Below are 27,094 nucleotides of genomic sequence, written 5' to 3'. Positions count from 1 at the left end.
GCGAGACAGAGAGCGAGATCTGCGGCGCTGGAGGAAAGTTGCTGCAGCTGCGGAAAGTTTATAAACTTTATTATTTTAATACTTAAAGTCTGTTTATTAGGTTAGTTTACATGGCGAGGAGGAGGACTGGGGCCTAAGCGTCGGCGTGTGGCGCTCTGAGAAGGAGGAACCTCGACAGTAAGTCTGGAGTTTGGCTTTTCTGCGGATCCGCGGAGCCGAGGCTACAGCTCCGGGGTCGGGCTGAGCTTCCCCTGGACACACGGCCCTCCTCTCCCTGCTGCGGACCTCCAGAGCTGGGCTTCCCCAGTGAAGGGTTTACGGGTTTCTTTTACTGGGATTGTTGTTGTTGTTGTTGTTGTTGTTGTTGTTGTTGTTGTTGTTGTTGTTGTTGTTTTCAGTCAGGTGCTGCAGTAACCTGTGACTCATTAAACCAAGCACCTGTTTACAGCCCTGATCCCAAACCCTCCCACCCTAAACCCCCCCAGTCAGTTGAGCTAGCTAGCTTCTTCAGTTTTACCCTGGAGCTCCGAAGCTAACGTCGCTAACAATCAACGGAAGCCAATGTACACCATTTAGCATGATGCTAACTGCTAGTCCTGCAGGTCCGCACACTCTTCTCACAGCCTGAGCAGCAGGTGATCAGCAGCTCGCCTCGAATACACTGGATTCTGTGCTTCCTCACACTGTAGGACTGCATGACCTGTCGTTAATGATCCAACCTAAGCTCACTAGTGCTGTGTTTGGCTGAGTGCTATCAACTTCTTACAGCAATGTTTCCAACAAATGGAGTAGTAGAGCCTTTAAAGAAGAATGGAGGCTGTTACTGCAGCAGATGGGGCAATACCTCTCAGATGAAACTCTGGCAAAGCCTACAATTTACTTTATTTATGTTATTTATATATATATATATATATATATATAATATTACACCCACACACACACACACGCATACATTAGTGTTGTTGTTTTTTTATCCGGTGTCGACCCGAAGAGGATGGGTTCCCCTTTTTAAGTCCTGGTTCCTCTCGACTTTAAGGAGTTGCCACTAGCTCGCTCTAAAGAGGCTCCAACCCGGATCTCTGCAAAGCTGCTTTGAATTGAACTAAACTGAATAAAACAAGGGTCTTAACCAGTGAGGAGCCTTCAGTGCCTTTAGAGAAGGTCTATAGATTTCTGTGAATTAAAAAAATAACTTTTGATCTTCTGTAGAATGAAGCTGCTGTTTAAACATTTACATTTATGGCCTTTAGCAGACGCTCTTCTCCAGAGCGACTTACAAAAGTGCTTTGCTGTTTACTTAAGAAAAACTCAGCTAGTTTAAATAGACTAAAGTTCAAGTTAAGACACTACTAAACACAAGTCAATATCAGTCTGGGTTTGAGGACAGAGAGCGTTGGACTCTGCTGTTCGGACACCCAGGGGAAGTTCGTTCCTCCACTTCGGTGCAGGACAGTAAAAAGTCTGGACGCTCGTCTTCCGTGGATCTTAAAGGATGGCGGGTCGAGCCGAGCCGTACTTGAAGCTGGAAGGGCTCTTGGTGCAGATCGGCTTTTGACCATCGCCATCAAGTACGGAGGAGCTGGCCGGTCCAGTCTTGGCTTTGTAGGCCAGAGTCAGGCCAAACGCCACGATATTACAGTATTTAGTTCTGTAGCACAAAATTGTCCAATCAGGATTGTTCTCTCCGTGGTATCTGGGCAGATTTATCTAAATAAGCTCTCCCAGTGGTCGGCCTTCACTGGTAGAACTGAAGGCTGTCAGATTTACCACTATTAACCATTAGGAATCAACTAATCCAACGCTGTATAACTCTGTCTGTTCTGTCAAATCAATGAGACTGTTATTATTATTGTTATTATTATTACTTGTTAGCTACATTATCTGATGCTCTGGATTTAAAAGCCGTTGTAAACATTAATTGAAGTGAGACCAGGAGAGGTAAACAAACCGACCCAGCTACGCTCTGGGTCTGGAGTGGGGCTTTAGGAGCTCGATGTCTTGTTAATTGAAACTGGTTTTATTTAGTAATGAAACTGGTTCATCCGTCTTCCCTGCAGTGATCGCCGTCCGTCACCCAGTGAGTGCCTGAGGGTGTGTAGCTATGGCGACGCAGTTCACCATCGACGATGCCTTCTCACTGGAGGGGGATGATGAGGGGGTGGGGCCAGAGGGAAGTCTGGATGGATGGAAGGGTCGAGAGAAGGACCGGGATGGTGAGATGACCTTCGGCCCGCTCTCATTCACCAAGCCACAGAGTCTTCCTTCAGCTTCGGCCGGCTCCGCTGAACACAGCAACCTGAAGTACCAGGTACCGACTGACCAGTAAAGATCTCAGTGTTAAAAATAGCTTATGTCCAAATATTTGTGGACACCCCTTCTAATAAATGCATTCAGCTACTTTAAAGTTGCACCCATTGCTGACACAGATGTGCAAATGCACACACAGCTTGTCTTGTCCCTGTCGAGAAGAAGTACTGCCAATAGAATAGGACTCTCTGGAGTAGATCAACTAGATGATCCTATTGGCACAATGCCAAGCGAGGACTAGGGGGGTATAAAGCTCTATAAAGGTGGTGCTTCTTCTAGTACTTTTGGGATGAGTTGGGGATGAGGAGGTGGGGTGGTGATCATCATCATTTAACATTCTGACCTCACTAACAATGCTCTAGTGGCTGAATGCAATCAGATCTCTACAGCAGTGCTGTAGAATTTGATAGAAGGAAAAATCCTGGACAGTAGAAACAGTGAAAGAGCAGGTGTCCCAATACTTTTGTCCCTGTAGTGTTTGTTTGTATGTGTGTGTATGTTGCCTCTGCTCTGCCCTTTTGGGATGTAACAATGCAGTAGGTTCTTTGCCTCTGTCGGACAATGGTAAAATCCTTTTTGGTGCAACATATAGAACCGATATTAAAAATCTACAAAAGGTTCTTTACCAAAACTCATCAGTTTATTAGACTCATTTGTTTGTTTGTTTGTTGATAAAACTTTTAGTTTAACGTTTAATTGATTGATTAATTTTAGGTCTCATTGGTGCAGCTGGGTTGTGGTGTAAGAGTGTTTTAAAGCTCCCTCTGTTTTGTGTTTATTCCCAGAACCTGGAAAACGAAGAGGTCCTGGGCAGCCCTGTGAATTCCTCCTTTAATAACTTTTTCAAAATCAGGTCAGTTTGATTTTTTTTTTCTTTACATGTGGACATTTTAATGACACAGAAATTGTGCAAAATCATTGGATTTACTTATAATTTAGTCTTGGTTTCTTTAGAAAAACTCTGCTTCTGTTGTGATTTAATGCTTTTTAATCACTGCTGTGTTTCAGTGATCCAGCCACACTGTCCTACTGCAGCTCCCAGTGGTCCTTCAGCACCCTCAGCTCTGTCACACAGCTGTCTGCACACTGCTGCGGGTATGTGTACACACACTCTCACACACTAGACACTTCAGACACCCAAATGAGCAAACTAAAATTAGATTTTTGACCAAATTATTGCTTTAAAGCAACATTATGTAAAATCAATATCTGAGAACAGCTCCAGAATCGTTGTGACACTCTGCTGACGGTGTTTGGGAGAATGGCTCCTCAGATTGTTGCTACTCTGGGCTCAAAACAGGCTGGAAAATGCTCGCCAGAACTGCAAAACACTGCAATACCATGTATCTCCAAAAGCTGCTTTCAAATCAGATGCTGCTTCTGTTTCTCCCAGCTTGTCAACAAATGCATGTGTATGGGCGCGCATGAGAGGGCGCTAATAGTGTCGTTTGTATTTATTACAGTGGAGTAAAAGTGATGTATACTCGTATTCTCACATTGTTTTACGTGTGTGTGTGTGTGTGTGTGTGTGTGTGTGTGTGTGTTCAGGTGGACATCTCATCCTTTAATAAAGAAGAACAGGAAAGTAGTGTTGGCCTCATTTCTCCTCCTCATCACTGGAGTTGGTAAGACCTGAACACAGTCACAGGCCTGTCTCCATCTGTTCCTCTCTGTTCCTACAGTCTGAAGGATAAACCTGACTGCTCTGTCAAGGCTTTACGTTGTAGGGAGATGCTACGATAACGTTGCTAACACACTGTGTTTGGATTGTCACCAATCTCATATCTGTGAACAGACGCCTCTTCAAATCCTGCTCTTAACCAAAGAGTAGTTTACCAAACTGATGAAGCTCTGGAGGAGCTCTGGGTTCCTCTCAGTGGTTCTTCAGGCTCTTACAGAGGTTCTCTTCTGAGTTTTGGTCTCTGTCACTTCATTTTTATTTTTTTTTTAGGAAGGTTCTTAAGAGTTTTGATAGTCAGGTTGATGGGCAAACTATTTTGGGGGCGTGTTTACAGAGATGGGATTGGTGGCGGTCTAGGAGTCTGGTGTTTGTTAGCGATGTTAGCCTAGCATTTCCTGTTTGTTTTAGAAACAGAGTATATATTTTTCGTTTGTAGCAAAGCGATAGGCTGTATATAAAAAATTATATATATATATTAGTGTATGTACAGGTGCTGGTCATAAAATTAGAATATCATGAAAATTGATTTATTTCAGTAATTCCATTCAAAAAGTGAAACTTGTATATTATATTCATTCATTACACACAGACTGTTATATTTCAAGTGTTTATTTCTTTTAATTTTGATGGTTATAACTGACAACATAATGAAACCCCAAATTCAGTACCTCAGAAAATTAGAATATTTCTGTCAGCAGAATTTCTTGCTGATGCCGATAATCTGCAGAACTTCAATATCAGTCATAACCTGAATTCCGTATTTCAGTTGTAGATTCAGTCACTGAACACTGAATCAGAATCTGCTGTCTTGCTGACTCTGCACTTTCTGTTATTCACTTCCAACTTTGGCCCTGAAATCACATGACTCAGTAAACCTCACAGTCAGCTGTGTGTTAAAGCTGTTACCTTTTGTAACTGTCTCTCTCTCTCTCTCTCTCTCTCTCTCTCTCTCTCTCTCTCTCTCTCTCTCTCTCTCTCTCAGCTCTGATTTTCACAGGCATTGTAGTCGAGTTAAACCCTCATGCAGGTAAGATCACTGATGACTGAAGTGTGTGAGAGCATTGAAGAATATTCAGTGTGTGTAATAATGCTGCGCTTTTCAGCAGTTCTGCTCTTTGGGATCAGTGTTCAGCTCAGTCCTCTAATCTAAAGTCTGGTGCTGTTGAGGACGTGGGAGATACCAGATTATAAACTAGAGGGGAGGTTTTTATTCCCTCAGTTCTCTGCTGAATTGGGTCTCAGTGGGATGAGATTTTCAGGATATGATTACAGTCTCAGAAAATCACAGTGTACAGCATTTCACAATTCCTCAACTACTTCTGCTTCTGCTCTGTGCCTCTAGCACAGAAAACACTTTTTTTGGGTTAAATTAAATATTTTCTTTATTAAAATCTTCCTTCTGAAAAGTAAATCAGAAAGCTGTGTGTGAGGTGAAGCTCTTCAGTATCCAGCTGATGATTCTGCTGATTATTTCCTTTGTTAACTGTTCGCTTTTTAAAACTCTAGAATTTGGTGAGATTCTGATTGGTTGCATCTCTCTTGCTCTCGCGCGCTCTCTCTCTCTCGTTATGCCCCAAAACACACCGATGATTAATTAAGAGACTTAGTGCATGCCTTCTGCCCACTTTCAGAAGCGCAAGTCGTATGTTTCCCATCGCTACGATAGCAGACACCCCGACACGCCCTAAATTAAGCTGCACGGTTGCCGGCTCGCCTAAAGATCTCTAAAATCGGGCCCTTGTGTGCTTTTGCTGATCACTCTGCCACACAGAGTGAGAGAGAACACACCTGTGTCACATACGACCTATTTTGGGCTCCTTTGCCCAGCTGTGTGAACTTGAGTACATGGACTGAGCGAGCTGGAAAACACTAAGCGTGCCATTCACGAAGTCTCCAGCACCGAGTCTGGGAACCACTGAGCTACACGCTCGGGCTTCGGGCTTTGGGCTGTTTTACTTAAGATCAGCTTTGTGTTTTGATTTTCTCTACAGGAGTTTCAAGTGCAATTTTCTTCGTCTCCGGATTTCTTCTCTTCATTCCTGGTGGTACGTTCTGTCTGTTTATTCTGAGTTAGCAGCTAAATAAGCCAACTGAAGGAGAGACCATACGAGAATCTTTACGAGTGACTGCTGAGTAATGAGCCAGATGCAGAATCAGAAGTATTTCACATGTATTTGTGAATTGGTCACAGGGCCCATGACTCACAGGGGGGGTTATCTGCTGACCCGTTGCTGACAGACGTGCACACACACACACACACACACACACACACACACACACACACACAGCTAGTCTAGTCTCTGAACTCTATGGAGCAGATAAACCAGACGACTCTATTGGCTCCATGCTGCCTAATAATGCCAGGCATGGGCTATAGAGGGGTAAAAAGCCCCCCAGCATTGAGGAGCTGTGGAGCAGTGGAAGAACTGTGTTCTCTGGAATGATGGTGGTGGAGCTCCATCCAGTACTTTTGGGATGAGTCTGGGAGCAATGCTCCTCCATAATCTAGTAGAAAGTAGTCTTCAGTTACTCCAACAAAGGCAGGATCAATTAGAGCTGGGCAGTATAGTAATTTTATCGTATTGTGATCAGTTGTGCTATCAAGGAACACAGTATGCTTTTATGTGCACATTTCATCACAAAGAGTGTACGGTCTTATTAAATTCAATGGAGAGAAGTATATTTTGAGTAAAAATCATGGTATGGGAGAGTATTTGGAGAGCGTAAATATATTGTTACATAATTTCCACGTAGCCCAGCTCTAGGATCAACTCTTTTTAATCCCCTTGATTTAAGAAGAAACATTGAATGAGCAGGTGTCCCAATACTTTTGTCTATATAGTGCAAAAGAGTGTTCCTTACAATTTCTCTGTATTAATAACTGTTCTCTCTCTCTCATTCTCTCTCTCAGTTTACCATGTGATCTACATAAGCTGTGCTGTCAGGGGCCGGAGAGGATTCAAGTTCTTTTACTTGCCTTATTTTGAGAAGTGAGGAACCTCTTTGCTAGTCAGGGTCCGAATGGTGGGGTTAATGGTTCTGTTGATGGAAATGCAGAAGCGATATGAAGTATGGAAAGCTTTATTTGTACAATCTCAATTTGGAGCTCCCTGGTTCTGGAAGTGTTGTTGTAAAAGCATTGATTTCTGTAAAAAAAAAAAAAAAAAGGTCCATAGATTTCAGGATGCAGACCTGCAGACCTGCACCCCCGAGCTTTACTTTGCACGTAACGGATTGTACGTCTGGAGGACGGTGTTGAGGACGGCCTCATCCACTTTCCAGGCCGCCGAGCAGCTGAGGAGAGTTCCAGTTCAGATTTTTTTCTCGTTTTGTTTTTCTTTCTAAGCACAATTTTTACTCTGATAATGAATTTGACTTCTTAACGACCCTGAATCCATTAATCTGACTGCAGTTAGGTCGGGGAAGTCGAGGGAAAATGAGTCTCGTATAAAAAGATGGGGAAGATGATCTCAGTCTTAAGTTAATTTTGTTGCCAAATCACAGATGAAGTCTCGAACCAAATGACGTTTCCCTGCACTGTTTCTTAATGTTTCTAATGAACTAATACCACTACTAACCCCTCGAACCACTGTACAACTCTGAGTACTTCCAGACGCTCTGTACGGAAGCGAGAGATCCTGTGTATGTTTTTGTAATTTTTTTTTAATCATTGTGACACTACAATAAACCAGTTTTTATATTTTGCTTTTAAAATTGCAGTCACTCTTTCGTAGCTGTGATGGATTATGGCAGTGCTGCTGCCAGAATTCCTGCAAATGATCTGGAAAATACACCAATCAGCCATAACATTAAAACCTCATCTTGTCGATGCACGGACCCCACAAGCGGATCCTTTAGGTCCTATAAGTTCTGAGGTAGGGCCATGACCCTGTCACTAGTTCACTGGTTGTCCTTGTAGCACTTTTGGTAGACACTGCCCACTGCACACAAAGAACCTGCCTGATGTTCTGGAGAGGTTCTGACCCAGTCATTGTCTAGAACATCATGGTTTGGTTCTTGTTTAAGTGTCAGATTCTTACGCTTGTCCATTTTTCCTCCTTCATCACCTCCAAGACCTGACTCACTGTTCACTCGCTGCCTAATATGTAGATCCCACCTCCTAATTGGAGCCACTGCAACCAGATCATCTGTGTTCTCCTCAACCGGTTTTAATGTTATGGCTAATGTCTTAATATCAGTTTTTAATTAATGATTTTTTTTTTTTTTTTTTTTTTTTACCTTGCCAATTACCCAACCCGTACATATGATCTCTGAATATAATCGTCCAACATCGCCACCTGAACTCACTAGAGGCTGTTACTACAGGGAAAACACACTGTCTATTATTGCCCCTGATTTCAGCTCTGGAGGAGCAGGTGTCCATAAACTTTTGGACATGGTGTGTGTATGTATGTAGGTACTCTCCTCAGACTGGGTGGTGGTGTTCAGTGATCTGTAATAGACTTGATTAGGGGCTTTCTGACCCGACCTAAACTTAGGCTTCAGGCTCCTGCTGCCACTCTTTGCAGCTATGCTAATGCTAACCTGCTTTATGGACAACAACGTCCTGTAGACACACAGGCCGGACACACGTACGCTTGTTCTGCTGCGTGCAGAAGGTTTATTTAGTCCATGGTTTTTCCAGACAGTGTTAGGCAGCTTGTTTCTATAAAAATGTCAAAATCCTTCTTACACACACACACACACACACACACACACACACACACACACACTTACTTTCAAGTGCAGGCCCATTTACACACATGCTACAGCCACACCTAACCTGTTACAAGCAATCCCCTTCAGTCTCGTGTGTAAGAGGGTGTGTAGGGTAGAGGAACCTGAACACACACACGTGCGAACATGCCCCAGTTCACTCAGTTCGGCCTGCTCAGTTTGGAGCACTGGCATGAAGCCAAAACCTACATAAACTCACTGGGATTTGGGTTTAGGCCTGAAAGGCTGCAGCACTGCCTTTATTTCTTTATTTATTTATTATTTCTTTATATTTAAATGAACATTTTTTTTTTTTTTGTTACTAAATTACTATGTCAGTTAAAAGTATTAGTAATTACCTACACGTAATTATCATTGTGCTGTCCCGCCCCACACCCTACCACGCCCAATCCAATCTCATCACCTATCCAACCATTGCAGCCAGGGCTTTAAAGGGGCAGTCCACCAACATTTCGAAATTCTCTGTGAAATTCAGTGTTTGATATGAACACACCCTGAGTAGGGATTTGGAGTGAAATTAAGGTTCACTGTAGACAAACTCACAGACTCTGATTTCTTCACAGTGGGGGTGAATGGAACCCGCCATCAGTGGTTATGACTATGGTAACCAGTGGATCTCCACAAGTTTTATATGGAATATGGATGATGGTAAAGTACTGGCGAATCAGAATGGTGGTGAACAAATGCGTTCTTTGGGGACTATTTTACGTCACAACATCCTACACGTATCCCTCCACCCGAAACGCTCCTTATTTACATCTGAACCATCTCAATTTTGAAAAATATCAACGTTTGTAAGTTTAATAACCTTGCTATGCAGCAGTATTATTGCAATGCTATGCTATTCTGTCTGTATGTAGACCCTGCATTTCCTGCACTTCATCAACATTCATCCAGACCCCAATACAAGCACTACTGTTCTAAACTAGCCCTTATAAACACCCTATACAGCACTGTGCAAACGTTAGAGGCCACCTGTGAAAACACACACACCTGTTCATCTGAGCAGTGAGGAGTTTACCTCTTCAGCTTTACACAAACATTAGAATAAATACAAATAAACAAAAACTTCTGAGCCTGTTAACTTAACCATTCCCAGTGCGCTCCACCTAACCCCGAGTTTACCTGACCAGCCCTTCATTATGACTATAATGCACTGACTTTGTTTATTTGGGTTTATTCTAATGAGTTAATTACAGGTAGACGCTCTCACTGACCACTGACTTTATGTTTATTTGGGTTTATTCTAATGTTATATAGAGTTAATTACAGGTAGACACTCTCACTGACCACTGACTTTGTTTATTTGGGTTAATTCTAATGTTATATAGAGTTAATTATAGGTAGACACTCTCACTGACTTTATGTTCATTTTGGTTTATTCTAATGTTATATAGAGTTAATTACAGGTAGACACTCTCACTGACCACTGACTTTATGTTTATGTGGGTTTATTCTAATGTTATATAGAGTTAATTACAGGTAGACACTCTCACTGACCACTGACTTTATGTTTATTTGGGTTTATTCTAATGTTATATAGAGTTAATTACAGGTAGACGCTCTCACTGACCACTGACTTTATGTTTATTTGGGTTTATTCTAATGTTATATAGAGTTAATTACAGGTAGACGCTCTCACTGACCGCTGACTTTATGTTTATTTGGGTTTAATCTAATGTTATATAGAGTTAATCACAGGTAGACACTCTCACTGCTGAGATTTTAGAGATGTTTGGTAACCGTTAAGAGTTTTGTACAGAACTGTATTTGTTGAATAAATTAAATCCACTGAAACTCATTTGCTGATTTCATTCATTCATTCATTTCATAATCAGTCAAATGACCATCATGGGTGTTTTATAACCACTGGTGGTCCAGCTGCTTCCCCTCGAGAGTTAAATCAGATCAGCAGGAACTCTAAGCCCAAAGCCCAGGACTGACACCTCTAACATTACAAATGTGAACGTATCGAACATATACACTACAAGTCCAAATATTTGTGGACACCCCTTCTAATGTATGCAATTAGCTACTTTAAGTTACACCCATTATTTGGCACCATGCTGTCTAATAATGCCAGGCGTGGGCTAGTAGAGGGGTATAAAGCCCCCCAGCATTGAGCTGTGAAGCAGTGGAGGAACTGGGTTCTCTGGTATGATGATGGTGGAGCGCCATCAAATACTTTTAGGAGCCTTTCCAATGGCGCTTGTCACTGAATGCAATCAAATCCTCACAGCAATGTTCCTAGTAAAATTCAACAGAAAGCCTTCTTCCCTGAACAGTAGAGACAGTCACTCCAACAAAAGCAGAATCAGCTCGCTTTAATCATTGTAATTTCAGAAGAAACAATAAATGAGCAGGTGTCCCAATACTTTTGTCCATATAGTGTAGCTTCTTCTAAATAACATATTGTACCTATAATAAGGTAATAAGTCTCTAAAAAAGTTGTAGAATACCATTTCTAACCACTGTAAAGGGAGTTAGTAGCCTGGTACGACTCTTTCTAAATCTTACGAGCGCTCACTTTCCCCACTTTGCACTCTGGTATTCCGGCTATTCCCCCAGCTGTGATCCATTAAACATAATAATCACTTCACGGCTTCTACTGGGTTCTCCAACAGCCCCCTGTTATCTCCAATTTTTACAGTTTACCAGTTTGTGTATTTTTTTTGTTGCATATTGTTCTCCCTGAGGTTTATTTATCCAATCACTTTTATCAGACTCTCTCTCTCTGCTTTAGAATTAGAATTAAAAATAAAAAAAATCTGTTACTGTGCCTTTAAGACATGCAAGATATGCAAATACACTCTGTTGTAACTACCTTGTTACTGTGCTTCATTCAGGAAGCAGTCCACACAAACACTTCTTATAACATCAGTGTGAATGGGTGGAGCTAAACTGCTTCATGCTGAATATGCAGATATATGTAAATGAGTTGTTTTTATGACATCACAACTACAGCCAATTCATAATGGGCTGATTTTATGCAGTTTAATCTCCAGTTAAGGACTGTATGGACGTGCAGTTCAACTTTAACACCAAATTGATTTATTTTTAAATCAGTTAGTTTTCTCCCCAATTTAGATCGCCAATTACCCAACATGTACGTAATCTCTCCCTCCACCCATCACACGCAACGCCCCCAACACTAGTGAGGGCGAGGCCAACACACGCCCCCTCCGACACGTGCACAGCCAGTCACGCCTCTTTTCCGAACTGCTGCTGATGCGACGTCACCAGGCAACCAACCAACGCGCCTGGAGGGAGGCAGGCGCCAGTGACGACCAGCACTGCACTAGAGTGATGTGGGTGGGGGGGTAGCGCCATCTACCCACCCTAGAGAGAGAGAGCAAGGCCAATTGCGCTCTCTCGAGGCCCGGGCTGCCGATGGCCAGCAGCGTGATCGGGATACGAACCAGCGACCCTCTGATCTCAGTGACAGCGCCTCAGTCCGCTGGACCACCTCGGGCCCCAAATTAGTTTAAGAAAAAATAAACAAATCTCTTAACTCTTAATAACTCAGTTCTCCGTGATCTGGGCCCTTTACTGTACTGCCTAGAGGAAGCCCAGACCTCATGTGCACAGTGTACTGCATGTCTGCACACATGATGAATAAATAACCAAGGAAGCAAGGAAATAATAGAGAATAAACAGTAGACCACTCCCAAAGTTCATCAGGAGACTGCTCCAGATCTCCCAGTTCATCTAAAGCCAGATTAATCCCAACAAGCAAAACAACAGCCGAGCTCAGAAGATCCAGGCCGTGTTTCCTCCCAGGCTACTATCTAGCGTCGAGCTTATCATTAACCGTGGTTGCTGTGAGGCCGTAAGCGGCTCTGCGGGTAATAGTGTTATCTGAACAGAAACGCTTCATCCGTCACATGACTGTGGTGAAACCGAAGTGTGTTGAGTCTGAAGATCCAAAATCAGTCCATTCTCAGGCAGCCCAGCAGTAAAGGGGGGGTGGGGAGGGGGGTGGGCCATCCTGTTGGGGGTAATTAATGCTACAGTGAAGTGCAACAACCAGGATCAGGCTATGAGGTAATTCCACACATCTGAGAAACCTTCTGGGATAATGAGGTATTTTAGTTTTCATTCAGGCCATACAAAGTTAATACTGTAAAAAAAAATCTTCATGTTTATGTCTGTATGTAAAGAAATGGTTTCAACATAACGGACCGCTGAGGTGCGTCATGCCCATATAAGGACGTCCAGGTCTACGCAGTTTTTCTCTATGGGAAAACGGACAGGGTTTCAAGGGCATTTTTTGAGGTCCATGTTTACTGATTTTTACTGTAGAAGCCAAAATAAATAAATAAATCAATCAATCAATCAATCAATCAATCAATCAATGTTTACATCTACAAGCAGACTTTTTATAAGCGTTATTGTAGATATTGGGATATTATCCATAGTATTACTTGGTTTTAAAAAAAAAGGCAGGAATAGTACTGCGCATCCCTAAAGGCTACTGTTAAACTTATTTTACTCTTTTTTTTTTTTTACTTTCTAGACATTTATGTTCACTTTTATCTACAAGCAGGCTTTTTGAAATATCATATCTTGGTATTGAGAAAAAATACAAATAACATAACAATAATAATAATTAATGAGTATTGCTCATCCCTAAATAGTACTTATTTTCTTTCTTTTTATTCATTTATTTTTTTGTATAAAAACACCCCACCTTTTGATATCTACGTTAACTACCCCCCTTTGACGTATACACGAAGCTTTTATTGTTAAGTATCAGAACAGAAAATGGGATATGAGCTCTAGTGTTACTTGGTATCAAATGTAAACAAATAATGATAGTATCGCCCATCTCTTCAGACTACTGCTATACTTTTCATTAATTTTTCACTCAAATTGTCGATGTCCACGTTTACGGGTTCAATTATTATTATTTTAAGTATTGTTGAAGGGATTAGAGCCCTGGTTTACCTAATGAGTGGTATCGCCCGTCCCTACATACTACTGTTAAACACTGCTCAACCCCTGATTCCAGAACACCTCCAGCTACTCAAACGTCTCTACTACTGCCAGAGAAACCCCTCTCCACCAGACAAAGACCGCTTGAGCCCGGTAATTGGGTTTAATGTGGATCCAGCGACATTCTGAGGAAAAATAAGGGAGGGAGTAAGGGAGTAAGGGAGAGTAAGTCACAAATGGCTAACGTAGGGTAAACGAACAGGCTCCAGTAACAGGTTCCCATCACAACGTCGTCTACCGGTATTCCCAGCAGTGGGACGGATATTTCCCCAAATTCCTCCTGATGGTAATAAAATCTAGTTGGGTTTGATGGGGCTGATATCTGCTGTTCTACTTTGGTGTAAAATAAAATGACAGTGTTTGACACAGCAATCTCTTCATTGGTCATAAGTATTTGGACGCAGATATTTATTATATTTTTTTAAGTGTTTAGGTGGGAAAGCTGGTCTGCTTCAAACAGTATAGAACTGTACTGAATTAATAGAGCTTATATGGATTTACCAGACTGCTTGGTGACCGTTACAGCACTCCCCTGGTACAGTTAACCCTATTTACTATTTACTATTTGCTTTTATGTGAATATTTAGATATTTAGCAGAGCTATGCAGATTAAAAATCATAGAAAACTAACACTCAAACCAAAAAGAGTGGGGTCCTATTTTTGGATTTTCACCATAAAGAGAGAAACGCCTTAGACTTACAGTTATGTCCAGTATTTGGGCACGACACTGACCACTGAACGATGGGACATCCTTAGAGGCCAAGGGTGTGAAAGGAAAGTACCAGCTATGCTATGCATGACACGTTAAAAGACGAAATGACGAAATCCTTCTAACTTTGTTTTCAGCTTGCTTATGTTCTCAGTAAAAAAGTATCAAGTATCAACTCTGCATGGCCTTAAACACGTCTTCTTACATTCATCTGGAACAGCTTGCCGAGCACAATCCAAAGACCTCAGCTTAAAATATGACACTTTCAATGGGTCCTCCGTGTTGCTGCTGGTGATATTCTGTCTAGAAGGTCAGCAGATCTCCTCTACTGCGCCTTTCCTGCTGTGGAGGACAGGTCCATGGCCTGCATGATCACGCTGGCACGGGATGCTGTGCTGCTGCTGCTGGTGTTTAAATCCGGAGATGGCGCCGGCTCAAAAGGGAAAGAGTTGAGGAAAGGACGCCATGGCGGTTCATCGTAAGCAATGAGTGGAGTGTCCTCCCTGCAGCTCGTCACCCAGAAGTTCGTCTTTCCAGATGGGATAAAAGACTGAGTTCTGTTCGGTAGGCTGGAGGGAATCCTCAACACAGACGAATACAAACTCACAGAGGAGCCGGTGGACAAATCCTGAGGCTGGATGATCTGCAGAGAGCAGGGGAAAAGATATCAGCCAATAGCAATCCAGTATGAAGTTCTAATAACATTAATATCCAGAATGAAGTTCTAATAACATTAATATCCAGTATGAAGTTCTAATAGCATTAATATCCAGTATGAAGTTCTAATAACATTAATATCCAGTATGAAGTTCTAATAACATTAATATCCAGTATGAAGCTCTAATAGCATTAATATCCAGTATGAAGTTCTAATAACATTAATATCCAGTATGAAGCTCTAATAGCATTAATATCCAGTATGAAGTTCTAATAACATTAATATCCAGTATGAAGCTCTAATAGCATTAATATCCAGTATGAAGTTCTAATAGCATTAATATCCAGAATGAAGCTCTAATAGCATTAATATTCAGTATGAAGCTCTAATAACATTAATATCCAGTATGAAGCTCTTATAGCATTAATATCCAGTATGAAGTTCTAATAACATTAATATCCAGTATGAAGTTCTAATAGCATTAATATCCAGAATGAAGCTCTAATAGCATTAATATTCAGTATGAAGCTCTAATAGCATTAATATCCAGTATGAAGCTCTAATAACATTAATATCCAGTATGAAGTTCTAATAGCATTAATATCCAGTATGAAGCTCTAATAACATTAATATCCAGTATGAAGTTCTAATAAAATTAATATCCAGTATGAAGCTTTAATGAAGTTAATTTGAATTATTATACTGTATTAATTACAGTGTATTATTATATAAAAACTTTGTTGTTTTTAATATGGGTATTAGTATTATTAATAAAATAATACACAAGAATATTGAACTTGAGCATACACACCTCCATGCAGTCTTCCTCACTGTGCGTGCCCTCGTCATCGCTGTTCGCTGCGTCAGAAGAGCACAAGGAGCAAAAGCATGTCAACAGAAACACATCCAGCTCATCATCAACATAAAACACCAAACAGGACAGTGCCAAGACAGCGCCCCCCGGGGGAAGCTGTGTAGATGGACCGTACCTTTGTGGGAGGAGGTGGTGGACGAGGCAGGGGAGATCTGTAGGGGGTAGTAAAGCTGAGTGGAGCTGACCGCAGACTCCTCTTTCTCTGTGGTGATCTCAACAACAGCACACACATCTAGGGAATCACTGCCCACCAGCTTGTTTAGCGTACTGGGAATACGGGACTGCTCGGGTTCTGCTGCAGAGAAGCACAACACCAGTTACACACTTAATTTTGATTAGTAAAACCATAACAGTAAAACTAAAGCAGTAGAAAGCAGAGTAAAACCTGCTAAAATCAGAGTAAAACTAAAACAGGGTGAAAACAGGTGGGAAAAAAACAAGCCCACTGTAGCTGTGAGTTCAGCGACATGCTAAGTCTGATTAAAAGGGAAAGCAAGCAAACCTGGATGAGCCGGTCTACTAACTGAGCCTGAGCCTCTCCTAAGAGCATTCCCTCGACCCGGTGCTCTCAGATATGAGGCTTTACCCTCTAAACAGGTGTGATCTGAGCCTCAGGTAGCTGGACGGTCCTGGCTACACGTTGATGGACCGTTGGTTCTTTGGTAATGTGGACGGATCCCTGTGGAGTCCAGCTGCCTTTAACTTGAGCAGATAGTCGCTTGGTTCGGTCCCGGTTTGAACGTTTTACCCTAATAAGCGCCGCAGCCGTGCTGCCGAACGCTTTACCACCACCCAGTCCGACTAAAGGGGGCGTGTTCCAGCGGGACAGGGGAAGGGTAAATTAGATGAGAGTGGGACTCACCTATCAGTAAGACCGTGCTGTCAGGCAGTGTGTCCTCTTTTGGCTGTGCTGGATCGGACTCTGTGTCAGGCTCACCGTTCTTACTTCTCCGTTTCTGAAGAGAGAGCGCGAGAGAGAGAGAGAGCACGAGAGAGAGAGAGAGAGAGAGAGAGAGAGAGAGAGAGCGCGAGCGCGAGAGAGAGAGAGAGAGAGAGAGAGAGAGAGAGAGAGCGCGAGAGAGAGCGAGAGAGAGAGAGAGAGAGAGAGAGAGAGAGAGAGAGAGAGAGAGAGAGAGAGAGAGAGAGCGCGAGAGAGAGACGTTTAGACTGAAAGTAAGTGACCAGAACTTAAAAAAAAAAAAAAAACACCTAGAATCCACAGTGTGGTCGAGTCGAGGTTCTCCTACCCTCGGTTTCGGTTCCCGGTCCATCTTCCTTTTCACTGAGGAACCAGCAGCATCATTTATAAAGAGAAGAACAGTTCTGAGGTGTGAGAAGAACTTATGCCAAAACAACAGAACCACATTCACAAAACAGACAAACATGTTCTAGACGTACACTGTTGAGGAACCTTTGGAGGTTCCTCAATTTAAAGCTTTGGGGAAAAAAAAGAGTTCCTTGCAGGCTCCTCAAAGCACCGCAAATACACACACTATATGGACAAAAGTATTGGGACACCTGCTCTTTCACTGTTTTTTCTGAAATCAATGGTTTTAAAATTTGTCCTGCTTTTGTTGGAGTAACTGTCTCTGCTGTCCAGGGAAGAAGACTTTCTACTAGATTTTGGAGGAACATTGCTGTGAGGATTTGACTGCATTTAGCCAAAGTAATTTTAAGAAAACTGAACTAAATCAATCGACCCAGAATGTCTGATTATAGAAACTGCTACTAAACATAAAGGGATTTTACTGAATGGATTAATCAGCAGCTCAGCTGATCTAAACTGTGGGGCTGGATCATTTATACACACACAAAGATGGGATCGGAATTGATCGGGGGAAGCTAACTGGATCGGGACACCCCTGCTGTTTACTATAAGGAATACACCAGAGATAGAGCGGTATAAAAATTTTTGGCACTCTGATCAGAGTATCTGTGACTGTGAAGAGTTAAGTGAGTAGAAGATGTTTGGAGCTGATCTCCAAAACATCTAGATTACACTTTTTAAACATTTTAAGCAACATTAGTGTGTTACTATTGTTTTATTCACTTTTAGAAGCGTTAAGAAGAAAAAAAAACACCATGGAGACATGACTCCTCTATTATTTTAGATTTGTACATTTTTAGAGTGAAAAAGGAAGGAAGTACTATGCGCGCGTCTTGGCAACACGAGAGATCGGAGCTCTCTGATAACTCTGAACAAGATCTCAGACGCTTCAGAAGCTCAGAAGCTTTATAAAAAAAAAAAAAACTCATCCCAACGATCAGCAGCCATGGGCTCCAATAAGCACCTGCTGAGCACTCTGAACATTAGCATAAGTGAGGAGCCGTGTCCTCAGTTCCTAATAGAGTTAAGAAAAGTCAGTTAACGTGAACGGTGGAGGTCAGGCTGAGGTCTGGAAGACCAAGAAGACGGAAAAAATACGGAAAAGGAAGATTGAGCAGACCCTGAAGTGGTGGAGCACTGTTCTACTGTGCAGCGACTCCTGCACTGATATCACCTTCATGAAAAAGTCAGCAGAATAAAACCTGAGACCTGGGGACTGCTGAATGCTGAAATCTTGAAAAATCTGTAGACAGACCCCAGAGGAACAGAGGTGTCGAGTAATAAAGTACAAATACTTTGTTACTTTACTTAAGTAGAAATGTTGGTTCTCTAAACTTTACTGGAGTAATTTTTACTTCTACTTCTCACATTTTCACCCAATTATCTGAACTTTCTCCTCCTTATATTTTAAAATCAGTTCCTCCTATTTCATTTCCCTTTGTTTTCATTCCGGCTCGTCATCAATAAAAACCCTCTCCAGATAAATCTCTCCATCCGGAAAGTGTGAGTCTGATCCTGATTGGATGAGAAGTATAAACAGAAACCATTCTGACTCCCTATTGGTTTATAAGAGATCCATCACACCTGCACACGTCCCGTCCCTCTCCAGCAGCTCACAGCAGACGTCTGTAGTGCACTATAGACCCCTGTGGTGCGGCCTAAGCTTTCAGCCTTTGTTTTCCTTCCATTACTTTTACTTTTCTACTTGAAGTCGTTCTGAAACCAGTACTTTTACACTTTTACTGGAGTAAAAAGCTTCAGTTGATACTTCAGCTTCTATAGAAGTCTTTTAAACCCTAGTATCTCCACTTCGAACTACTTCTGACACCTTTGCAGAAGAGCAGAGCAGCAAGATGTCCCAAGAAGCTGCTACAGAAAGTGTTTATAAGCTGCGATACTCAACAACAGGGTGCTGACCATGCAGGGTACCCAAACTTTTGCTTCCAGCCCTTTTCCTTCTTCATTATTTAAAAAAAATCATATCTTTCTGCTTTTTGGAGATCAGCTCATCTTCTGCTCGCACAACTCTTCTCAGGAACAGATTCTGACCAGACCCAAAGCTTGTGGTGCTGTGTGGTGGACGAAGCAGAGGTTGAGGTTAGCCATACCTTTTTTAGCAGCTTTTTCGGCGGGAGAAAGCATGCGGTACATTCTGAAGGCATTGCTTCCTCTTTTCATGCTCTTATCTTTCACTTCCTCGATGTCCGGCAGTGAGTTCATGGCACAGCGAAAGTTCGCCTTCCATGTCTTGGGATCAGGCTTGTCTACTCCCGGATGGTATTTTCCTGCAGGAAGAACAGCGTCTCAGCATGAGGACACATTTCCAACAGGAGTCTGCAGCACACTTCAGTGGTTAAGGTGGATAAATAGGTGGATCTATGGGACCGATCCGGTTACTGAACCCGACTCCTGCACCGCCGCTATTCTAGGCTTCATCTACAGACATGATATGCATATCATAGCAAACGGCAAGCCGGCTTACCCCATCTAACCAGCACTATACCGTCAACCCGTCATCAACTATCAGCCTGGAAAAACAGATCAAACCTGCACACCTCACTTTGGCAGCCTGCTCTGTTTACTCTAAAGCAGTGCAGGCAGGCAGGCAGACCCGGCCCAACACTGTTTCAGTCCCACAAGGTCCAAAGTTTCCACTAGATATATATATATATATATCAGTAAATTCTGTTTTAAAAGCCACTTTTCTGCCACTTTTTTAGCAATAGTGAGACACCAGGGCTGAACTGAGCTGAGGGGTAATGACGTCACGATGCCTAAAGTCTCTCCCACATGGTCGGGTATAGGGTTTATGAATTATTAAAGGTATCGGATCAGTATAAACCGATCTGCAAAGTTTATTTAATGGTATCGGAACAGAAAAAGTCCGATCGTGCATCCCTATATTTAACAAGTAAGTTTTTATTATTTTTTTTATTATAAACACAACTAAACAATAGCCTAAATGTGTCACATCACATCATTTGCTCCCAAAACGCTGCTAATGAGGTTGTTTAAATCTAAACCATTTAATTATGCAATAAAAAAAAGATAAAAATAGTGAGCTGCCCTTTTAATATAAATCTTACAGCACAAGAACAGTGAGAGATGGGGATACCTGTGTGAATGGCCCAGTTCATAAAGAGCGGAGCGTCTTTATCCAGATCCCAGCCATGTCTGGCCGCATGCATCCATGGGATCTGGAAAATATTTTCCTCCTAAACAAAACAAGTGGAGGTTTGGGTTAACAGTCTTTCTGTGATAAACTGCTGAAAAATAAAAACTGAAAAAAAATCTTTTTTAGCTCTGTAAAGGTGAATATGGACAAATTACAGTACTTAATTACACTGCTACATATTTTCCTTCTGATACGACACAATATATATATTCAGTGTTGGTTTAAAAACTTTACAATTTAATTTGAATATATCTCATTTAAAAACACTTCACTTTTTACATTGTGCGAACACCTGAACCAATAGAATCGGCCCAAAATGACACATATCAGCACAATTTTCATTAAGAGTTAAGAATGTATTTTTTTCTCAATTTCTCTGGAAAAGTAACTTTTTCCCCCAGTATGGTAACCATACTCCTACTGAACTGTGAGGTCTGAACCACGGTGCGAACTGAACCACGATGTTTGTGTACTGTCACACCCCTACGTACCGCCCGGATCAGCAGCCTCTTCCATTCTAATTGTCAAAGGGGACCAAAACTTTTACACAAGCTGTATATTGTATTTCTGCTGGGTTTAATATGTGTGGGTTTAATATATACACACACACACATTACATATACATATATATATATATATATATATATATATATATATATATATATACACATACATATACACACACACACACACTTTCACACTTTTACTAACAGTATATGTAAAGTACCTTATTAACCCACTGCAGACCCTGGATTTTTCCACTGTTGATCTGCTCCTCCAGCCATGGTCTCATCCGCTGCCTGTCCACAGGCATCTTCACCCTGTTTAATAAACACAAGCTTTACTTCGCAGGTCAGTAAAAAACTAACATCAGTCCTCCCTGATCCCAAACGACAGCAATCAGCCAGAATTAGGAGTGTGGTAAAGCTCTGTACATTTCAGACCCCATCCTGCTGAGCACCATCAATACACACCAGCCACCCAGCTCCATAGCAGCCACACATGCCCATGCAATACCAGTGCCTCCACCATGTTTGACAGATGATGCTGATGAGAGCCCTCGCGTTACTTTTCCACACTGGTTTGAGTGCTGGGTAAAGGGGTTTATGTCTTTCTGTTTCAGTGTGAATTAGATGTTGTTGGTAAGCATTAATACCCCAAACCCCACAGAGCTGGAAGCCCACCTCCAACCCCACAGAGCTGCCTTATGAGCAGCCTGCCCTCAGTGGCAGCAGTTGAGGGAGGTCGGAGGCGGTGTAGAGTATACACAGAGTGTATGTGTGTGTGTGTGTGTGTGTGTGTGTGTGTGTGTGATCCCGCTGTACAGTGTGTGAGTGTGGCTGCAGGAGTTGAACGTTACCCAGTGGAGCCCCGCTCGGCTGCTCGGTCGACGTGGTGTTCCGGTGTTACTGCGGTCTGTGGGGGAGCAGGGCTCGACGGGCCGCCATGGTTACTTTCCGGGTAAAGATTATTACCGCAGTAAGAGCAGCGCGTGTGTGTGCGTGCGTGCGTGTGTGTGTGTGTGTGTGTGTGTGTGCGTGAACTACATGAGTGTATTCTGGTAAAGGCAGGCTGGGGAGCGGAAGTAGGTGTGCGCTGCTGCTGCGCTGCGTTTCGAAACCTCAGGGTGTGTTCACGCAGATCCGCGCATTCACGTCCCTGCGCAGATTCGCCTCTGTGGGCGCGTTCATGCATCCCACACGCTTTCAGCTGATGACGTGGAATAGGCACACTATGGACATGCCAGCTAGCACTACTGGGGACACAACGTCTGATACCGATACTGATATCGATACCGATACTGATACCGATACTGATACATAAACGTTTCATATCGGTTGATATGAAGTCCGATATCATTGATGAATTAATAAACCATAACCTCACCATGTGGGAGAGACTTAAGGCATCATGATACTGATACTGATACTGATATCAATACTGATACTGATACTATTACTGATATCAATACTGATACTGATACTATTACTGATATCAATACCGATACTGATACTGATACTGATACTGATACCGATACTGATACTGATACTAATACTGATACCGATACTGATACTGATACTAATACTGATATCAATACTGATACTGATACTATTACTGATATCAATACTGATACTGATACTAATACTGATATCAATACTGATACTGATACTATTACTGATATCAATACTGATACTGATACTAATACTGATATCAATACTGATACTGATACTATTACTGATATCAATACTGATACTGATACTGATATCAATACTGATACTGATACTGATACCGATACTGATACTGATACCGATACTGATACTGATACTATTACTGATATCAATACTGATACTGATACTGATACTGATACCGATACTGATACTGATATCAATACTGATACTGATACTATTACTGATATCAATACTGATACTGATACTGATACCGATACTATTACTGATATCAATACTGATACTGATACCGATACTGATACTGATACTGATACCAATACTATTACTGATATCAATACTGATACTGATACTGATACCGATACTGATACTGATACTGATACCGATACTATTACTGATATCAATACTGATATCAATACTGATACTGATACTGATACGATACCGATACTGATACTGATACTGATACTGATACCGATACCGATACATAAACCTTCCATATCGGTTGATATGAAGTCCGATATCATTGATGAATTAATAAACCATAACCTCACCATGTGGGAGAGACTTAAGGCATCAGGATTGACTTAATCATTACTTTATATAATGAAACAAGTTAACACAGACATAAATAAACTAAATGGCCATTTGTCATTTATTTATTTGCACATGTTGTTCAGTCTCACACCGACAAATTAAAGCGAAAGGATCGGTTCCATGAATCTGCGTAATCATCCGATACCCGATCCAGCTAATTTAGTTAATATCGTGACCAATATGCCATCCTAATATTGGATCGCTGCATCTCTAGTAGCAACAACAATATTATATTGTTGAACTTGCTAATAAGTGTTTAACATAAAGAACTTCTCAGTAATGATCAGTATCAATATCTTGATCAATATCTTTTGATTATTTTAATCTGTCAGATAAGTACGACAGCTGCGGGAAGATGGACCATTAATCACATGCATGATTTTAACCAATGGAACAGTCGGGGGGATAAGGTGTGTCACGACATCCCAGGACATAGGATTTGTCTTGACTAATCTTATCTCCCCCCGGACACATCCCATCCCCTCTGACGTCACCTTACAGAAGGACCATTTAGGACCCAGTGCGTTAGCCAGCTGATTGGCTAGCATGCTACTGGTTAGCCAGCTGAGCTGGTTCACCCCCTCGACTGTATTAGCTATCATGCTACTAGTTAACCAGTCCAGCTGATCCCCCTTCGATTGTATTAGCTAGTCTAGCATGCTTCTGGTTAGCCAGCCGAGTTCCTAGTAGGATATGTCCAGAGGGATAGGATGTGTCCAGGGGGATAGGATGTGTCCAGGGGGATAGGATGTGTCCAGGGGGATAAGATGTGTCCAGGGAGATAGGATGTGTCCGGGGGGATAGGATGTGTCCAGGGGGATAGGATGTGTCCAGGGGGATAAGATGTGTCCAGGGAGATAGGATGTGTCCGGGGGGATAGGATGTGTCCAGGGGGATAGGATGTGTCCAGGGGGATAAGATGTGTCCGGGGGGATAGGATGTGTCCAGGGGGATAGGATGTGTCCAGGGGGATAAGATGTGTCCAGGGGGATAGGATGTGCCCGGGGGGATAGGATGTGTCCGGGGGGATAGGATGTGTCCAGGGGGATAGGATGTGTCCGGGGGGATAGGATGTGTCCAGGGGGATAGGATGTGTCCAGGGGGATAAGATGTGTCCGGGGGGATAGGATGTGTCCAGGGGGATAAAATGTGTCCAGCTGGATAGGATGTATCTGGGGGGATAGGATGTGTCTAGGGGGATAGGATGTGTCCAGGGGGATAAGATGTGTCCGGGGGGATAGGATGTGTCCAGGGGGATAAGATGTGTCCGGGGGGATAGGATGTGTCCAGGGGGATAAAATGTGTCCAGCTGGATAGGATGTATCTGGGGGGATAGGATGTGTCTAGGGGGATAGGATGTGTCCAGAAGGGTAAAATGTGTCCGGGGTGATAGGATGTGTCCAGGGGGATAGGATGTGTCCAGGAGGATAGGATGTGTCCAGGAGGGTAAGATGTATCTGGGGGGATAGGATGTGTCCAGGAGGATAGGATGTGTCCAGGAGGGTAAGATGTATCTGGGGGGATAGGATATGTCCAGGAGGATAGGATGTGTCCAGGAGGGTAAAATGTGTCCGGGGTGATAGGATGTGTCTGGGGGGATAGGATGTGTCCAGGAGGGTAAAATGTGTCCGGGGTGATAGGATGTGTCTGGGGGGATAGGATGTGTCCAGAAGGGTAAAATGTGTCCGGGGTGATAGGATGTGTCCAGGAGGATAGGATGTGTCCAGGAGGATAGGATGTGTCCAGAAGGGTAAAATGTGTCCGGGGTGATAGGATGTGTCCAGGAGGGTAAGATGTGTCCAGGGGGATAGGATGTGTCCAGGAGGGTAAGATGTGTCCAGGGGAATAGGATGTGTCCAGGAGGGTAAGATGTATCTGGGGGGATAGGATGTGTCCAGGAGGATAGGATGTGTCCAGGAGGGTAAAATGTGTCCGGGGTGATAGGATGTGTCTGGGGGGATAGGATGTGTCCAGGAGGATAGGATGTGTCCAGAAGGGTAAAATGTGTCCAGGGAAATAGGATGTGTCACGACACCGGTGACACAGATGCCTATCTTCACCGGCTGTCATACTTATATGCCAGATTAATTAATCAATAAATTGAAAGATATTTACTGATCATAACTGAGCAGTTTTTATCTCCACATTTAATATCTATTTATTAAATAAATATTTATGAATATTTATTCATTAATATTTACTTATTAGCAAGTTCAACGGTATAACATTGTCGTTGCTGCGCTAGTGTATAAAGCTGATACCAATAGATAGCTAGCTATTGTGCACTGGCTATCTGCTATCGAGCTAGCTAGTTCCTTTAGCGTGCATTAGCTTGCTAACTATTTATTTATTTGCTGTTTTTAATTTTTTAATTTTTTTTATTAATTAAACATTTTAAGGACAAAGCCTCGTAGAGGTACAATAAACAGTTCTTTGAAAGAAAATACATTCAGATTTAAGATTTAAGAGGTCTCAGTGGCTTGCTAACAAATATTATTTATTCCGTTCCATTGGGTGAAATTGTCCATGTGATTAAATTCCCATTCCCAATTTAAATAAATGGAAATATATATGTTTTTATTACTGCACACACACACACTATACACACACTACACACAGTATAGATACACTGCACACACATTACTGCACTGTTTAAAATATACAGGTTTAATATGAAATGTTTTCATTACTATTAACATAAAGAGGCTGGATCAGGTGTGAACTCAGGTGTAGCGTGGGTGGGGAGGAGTCTTTGGTGGGTGCAGTGTGACCGAGCATAGGTCACAGTTCCAGTAAGTAAATAAGTGCAGGGTGCAGAGTGTGTGTGTGTGTGTGTGTGTGTGTATGTGTGTATGGGGTGGAGGTGTGAAGAGGCTGGTGAGGCCACCACCCCACCAGCTCATCACCCCCAGCTCCCCAACTCATCCCATTCAATGTACTGGATGAAGCTCCACCACGATCATTCCAGAGAACACAGTTCTTCCACTGCTCCTCAGCTCCTCAATGCTGGGGGGCTTTATACCCCTCTAGCCCACGCCTGGCATTATTAGGCAGCATGGAGCCAATAGGGTCATCAGGTTGATCTGCTCCAGAGAGTCCTATTCTATTGGCAGTACTTCCTCTCTACAGGCTCTAGACAAGCTGTATGTGTGTGTGTGTGTGTGTGTGTGTGTGTGTGTGTGTGCATTTGCACATTTGTATCAGCAATCGGTGCAACTTAAAGTAGCGGAATGCATTCATTAGAAGGGGTGTCCACAAACATTTGGACATATAGTGTCATTAATAGTGTAGTTGATTAGTTAGGTAGGACCTTGCCTCATATCTTTTGTTCGGGGGTCTGTGGTTTCCATAGCAATATCAGCTAACCTGCATGCCTTTGTTGTGCTGTGGTGGTGGTGGTGGTGGTCCTCCCTGCCTAACTGGTCCAACTGGTGTCATAGAAACTGCTTGACTGGCTGAAGTCAGCCGTGCAGTGATGAAATGGCTGGACATGTGTTTATGGGAGTGGTGTCAGTCTATTAAAAGATTAATGACATTAATCACAACAATATTCTGTGATTGATTAATTCTGATTAATCACGAGTTAAAATGCTAGCTGGCATGTCCTTGAATTTTTGGGCGGGAGAACAAGCAGCTAAATGTAGGGTGTGGGTGGGGTGCCTAATAAACTGTCTAAAGGAATCCTCCATCCTTTTTTCTTATAATCTCTCAGTGTAGTTTAGAGAACTTTAGCCTGGAACACGACGAAGCTCCAGCACAGAAGCTTTAATAGAGAAAAGCTTCACCATCTTTTTAAGAGCTAAATGGACGATCAGTCACTGGGCTGGATTAAGCTAAGAGCTAAGAGAGGAGC

The 27,094-nt window shown here is 42.5% G+C and overlaps 2 protein-coding genes across 3 annotated transcripts; one reads left to right on the top strand and one right to left on the bottom strand.

The window, feature by feature from the left end:
• tmem134 (transmembrane protein 134) lies at window positions 1–7,702 on the top strand. Its single transcript, XM_072678587.1, has 8 exons — window positions 1–177; window positions 2,058–2,308; window positions 3,093–3,160; window positions 3,316–3,402; window positions 3,856–3,932; window positions 4,971–5,015; window positions 5,980–6,033; window positions 6,900–7,702. Exons 2-8 carry the CDS (start codon window positions 2,102–2,104, stop codon window positions 6,980–6,982), a joined length of 621 nt encoding a protein of 206 aa, XP_072534688.1. The 5' UTR covers window positions 1–177; window positions 2,058–2,101; the 3' UTR covers window positions 6,983–7,702.
• Window positions 7,703–11,032: 3,330 nt separating this feature from the next.
• Window positions 11,033–22,070, bottom strand: irf2a (interferon regulatory factor 2a). 2 transcript variants are annotated; one of them, XM_072678584.1, is made up of 9 exons: window positions 21,825–22,070; window positions 21,192–21,285; window positions 20,405–20,504; window positions 19,398–19,574; window positions 17,210–17,244; window positions 16,825–16,918; window positions 16,078–16,257; window positions 15,900–15,946; window positions 11,033–15,073 (listed from the first exon to the last, which is right to left on the bottom strand). In XM_072678584.1, exons 2-9 carry the CDS (start codon window positions 21,276–21,278, stop codon window positions 14,756–14,758), a joined length of 1,038 nt encoding a protein of 345 aa, XP_072534685.1. In that variant the 5' UTR covers window positions 21,279–21,285; window positions 21,825–22,070; the 3' UTR covers window positions 11,033–14,755. The 2 variants fall into 2 exon arrangements, with proteins under 2 accessions (XP_072534685.1, XP_072534686.1); XM_072678585.1 differs by having other exon boundaries at window positions 16,078–16,254.
• Window positions 22,071–27,094: the final 5,024 nt, after the last annotated feature.

This window comes from Salminus brasiliensis, chromosome 4 (assembly GCF_030463535.1).
Source record: "Salminus brasiliensis chromosome 4, fSalBra1.hap2, whole genome shotgun sequence".
Lineage (NCBI taxonomy): Eukaryota > Metazoa > Chordata > Actinopteri > Characiformes > Bryconidae > Salminus > Salminus brasiliensis.
The sequence above is the reverse complement of the archived record's forward strand: the minus strand, read 5'-3'. Positions and strand labels throughout refer to the sequence as shown.

Coding starts and splice junctions, on each gene's coding strand:
- tmem134 (XM_072678587.1), top strand. CDS start 2,102: ATGGCGACGCAGTTCACCATCGACGATGCCTTCTCACTGGAGGGGGAT. Junction 3,161..3,315: donor AATAACTTTTTCAAAATCAG/GTCAGTTTGATT, acceptor GCTGTGTTTCAG/TGATCCAGCCACACTGTCCT. Junction 3,403..3,855: donor CTGTCTGCACACTGCTGCGG/GTATGTGTACAC, acceptor GTGTGTGTTCAG/GTGGACATCTCATCCTTTAA.
- irf2a (XM_072678584.1), bottom strand. CDS start 21,278: ATGCCTGTGGACAGGCAGCGGATGAGACCATGGCTGGAGGAGCAGATC. Junction 17,245..19,397: donor CGAAAAAGCTGCTAAAAAAG/GTATGGCTAACC, acceptor CTGGTTCCTCAG/TGAAAAGGAAGATGGACCGG. Junction 15,947..16,077: donor CACCACCTCCTCCCACAAAG/GTACGGTCCATC, acceptor CTTCTGACGCAG/CGAACAGCGATGACGAGGGC.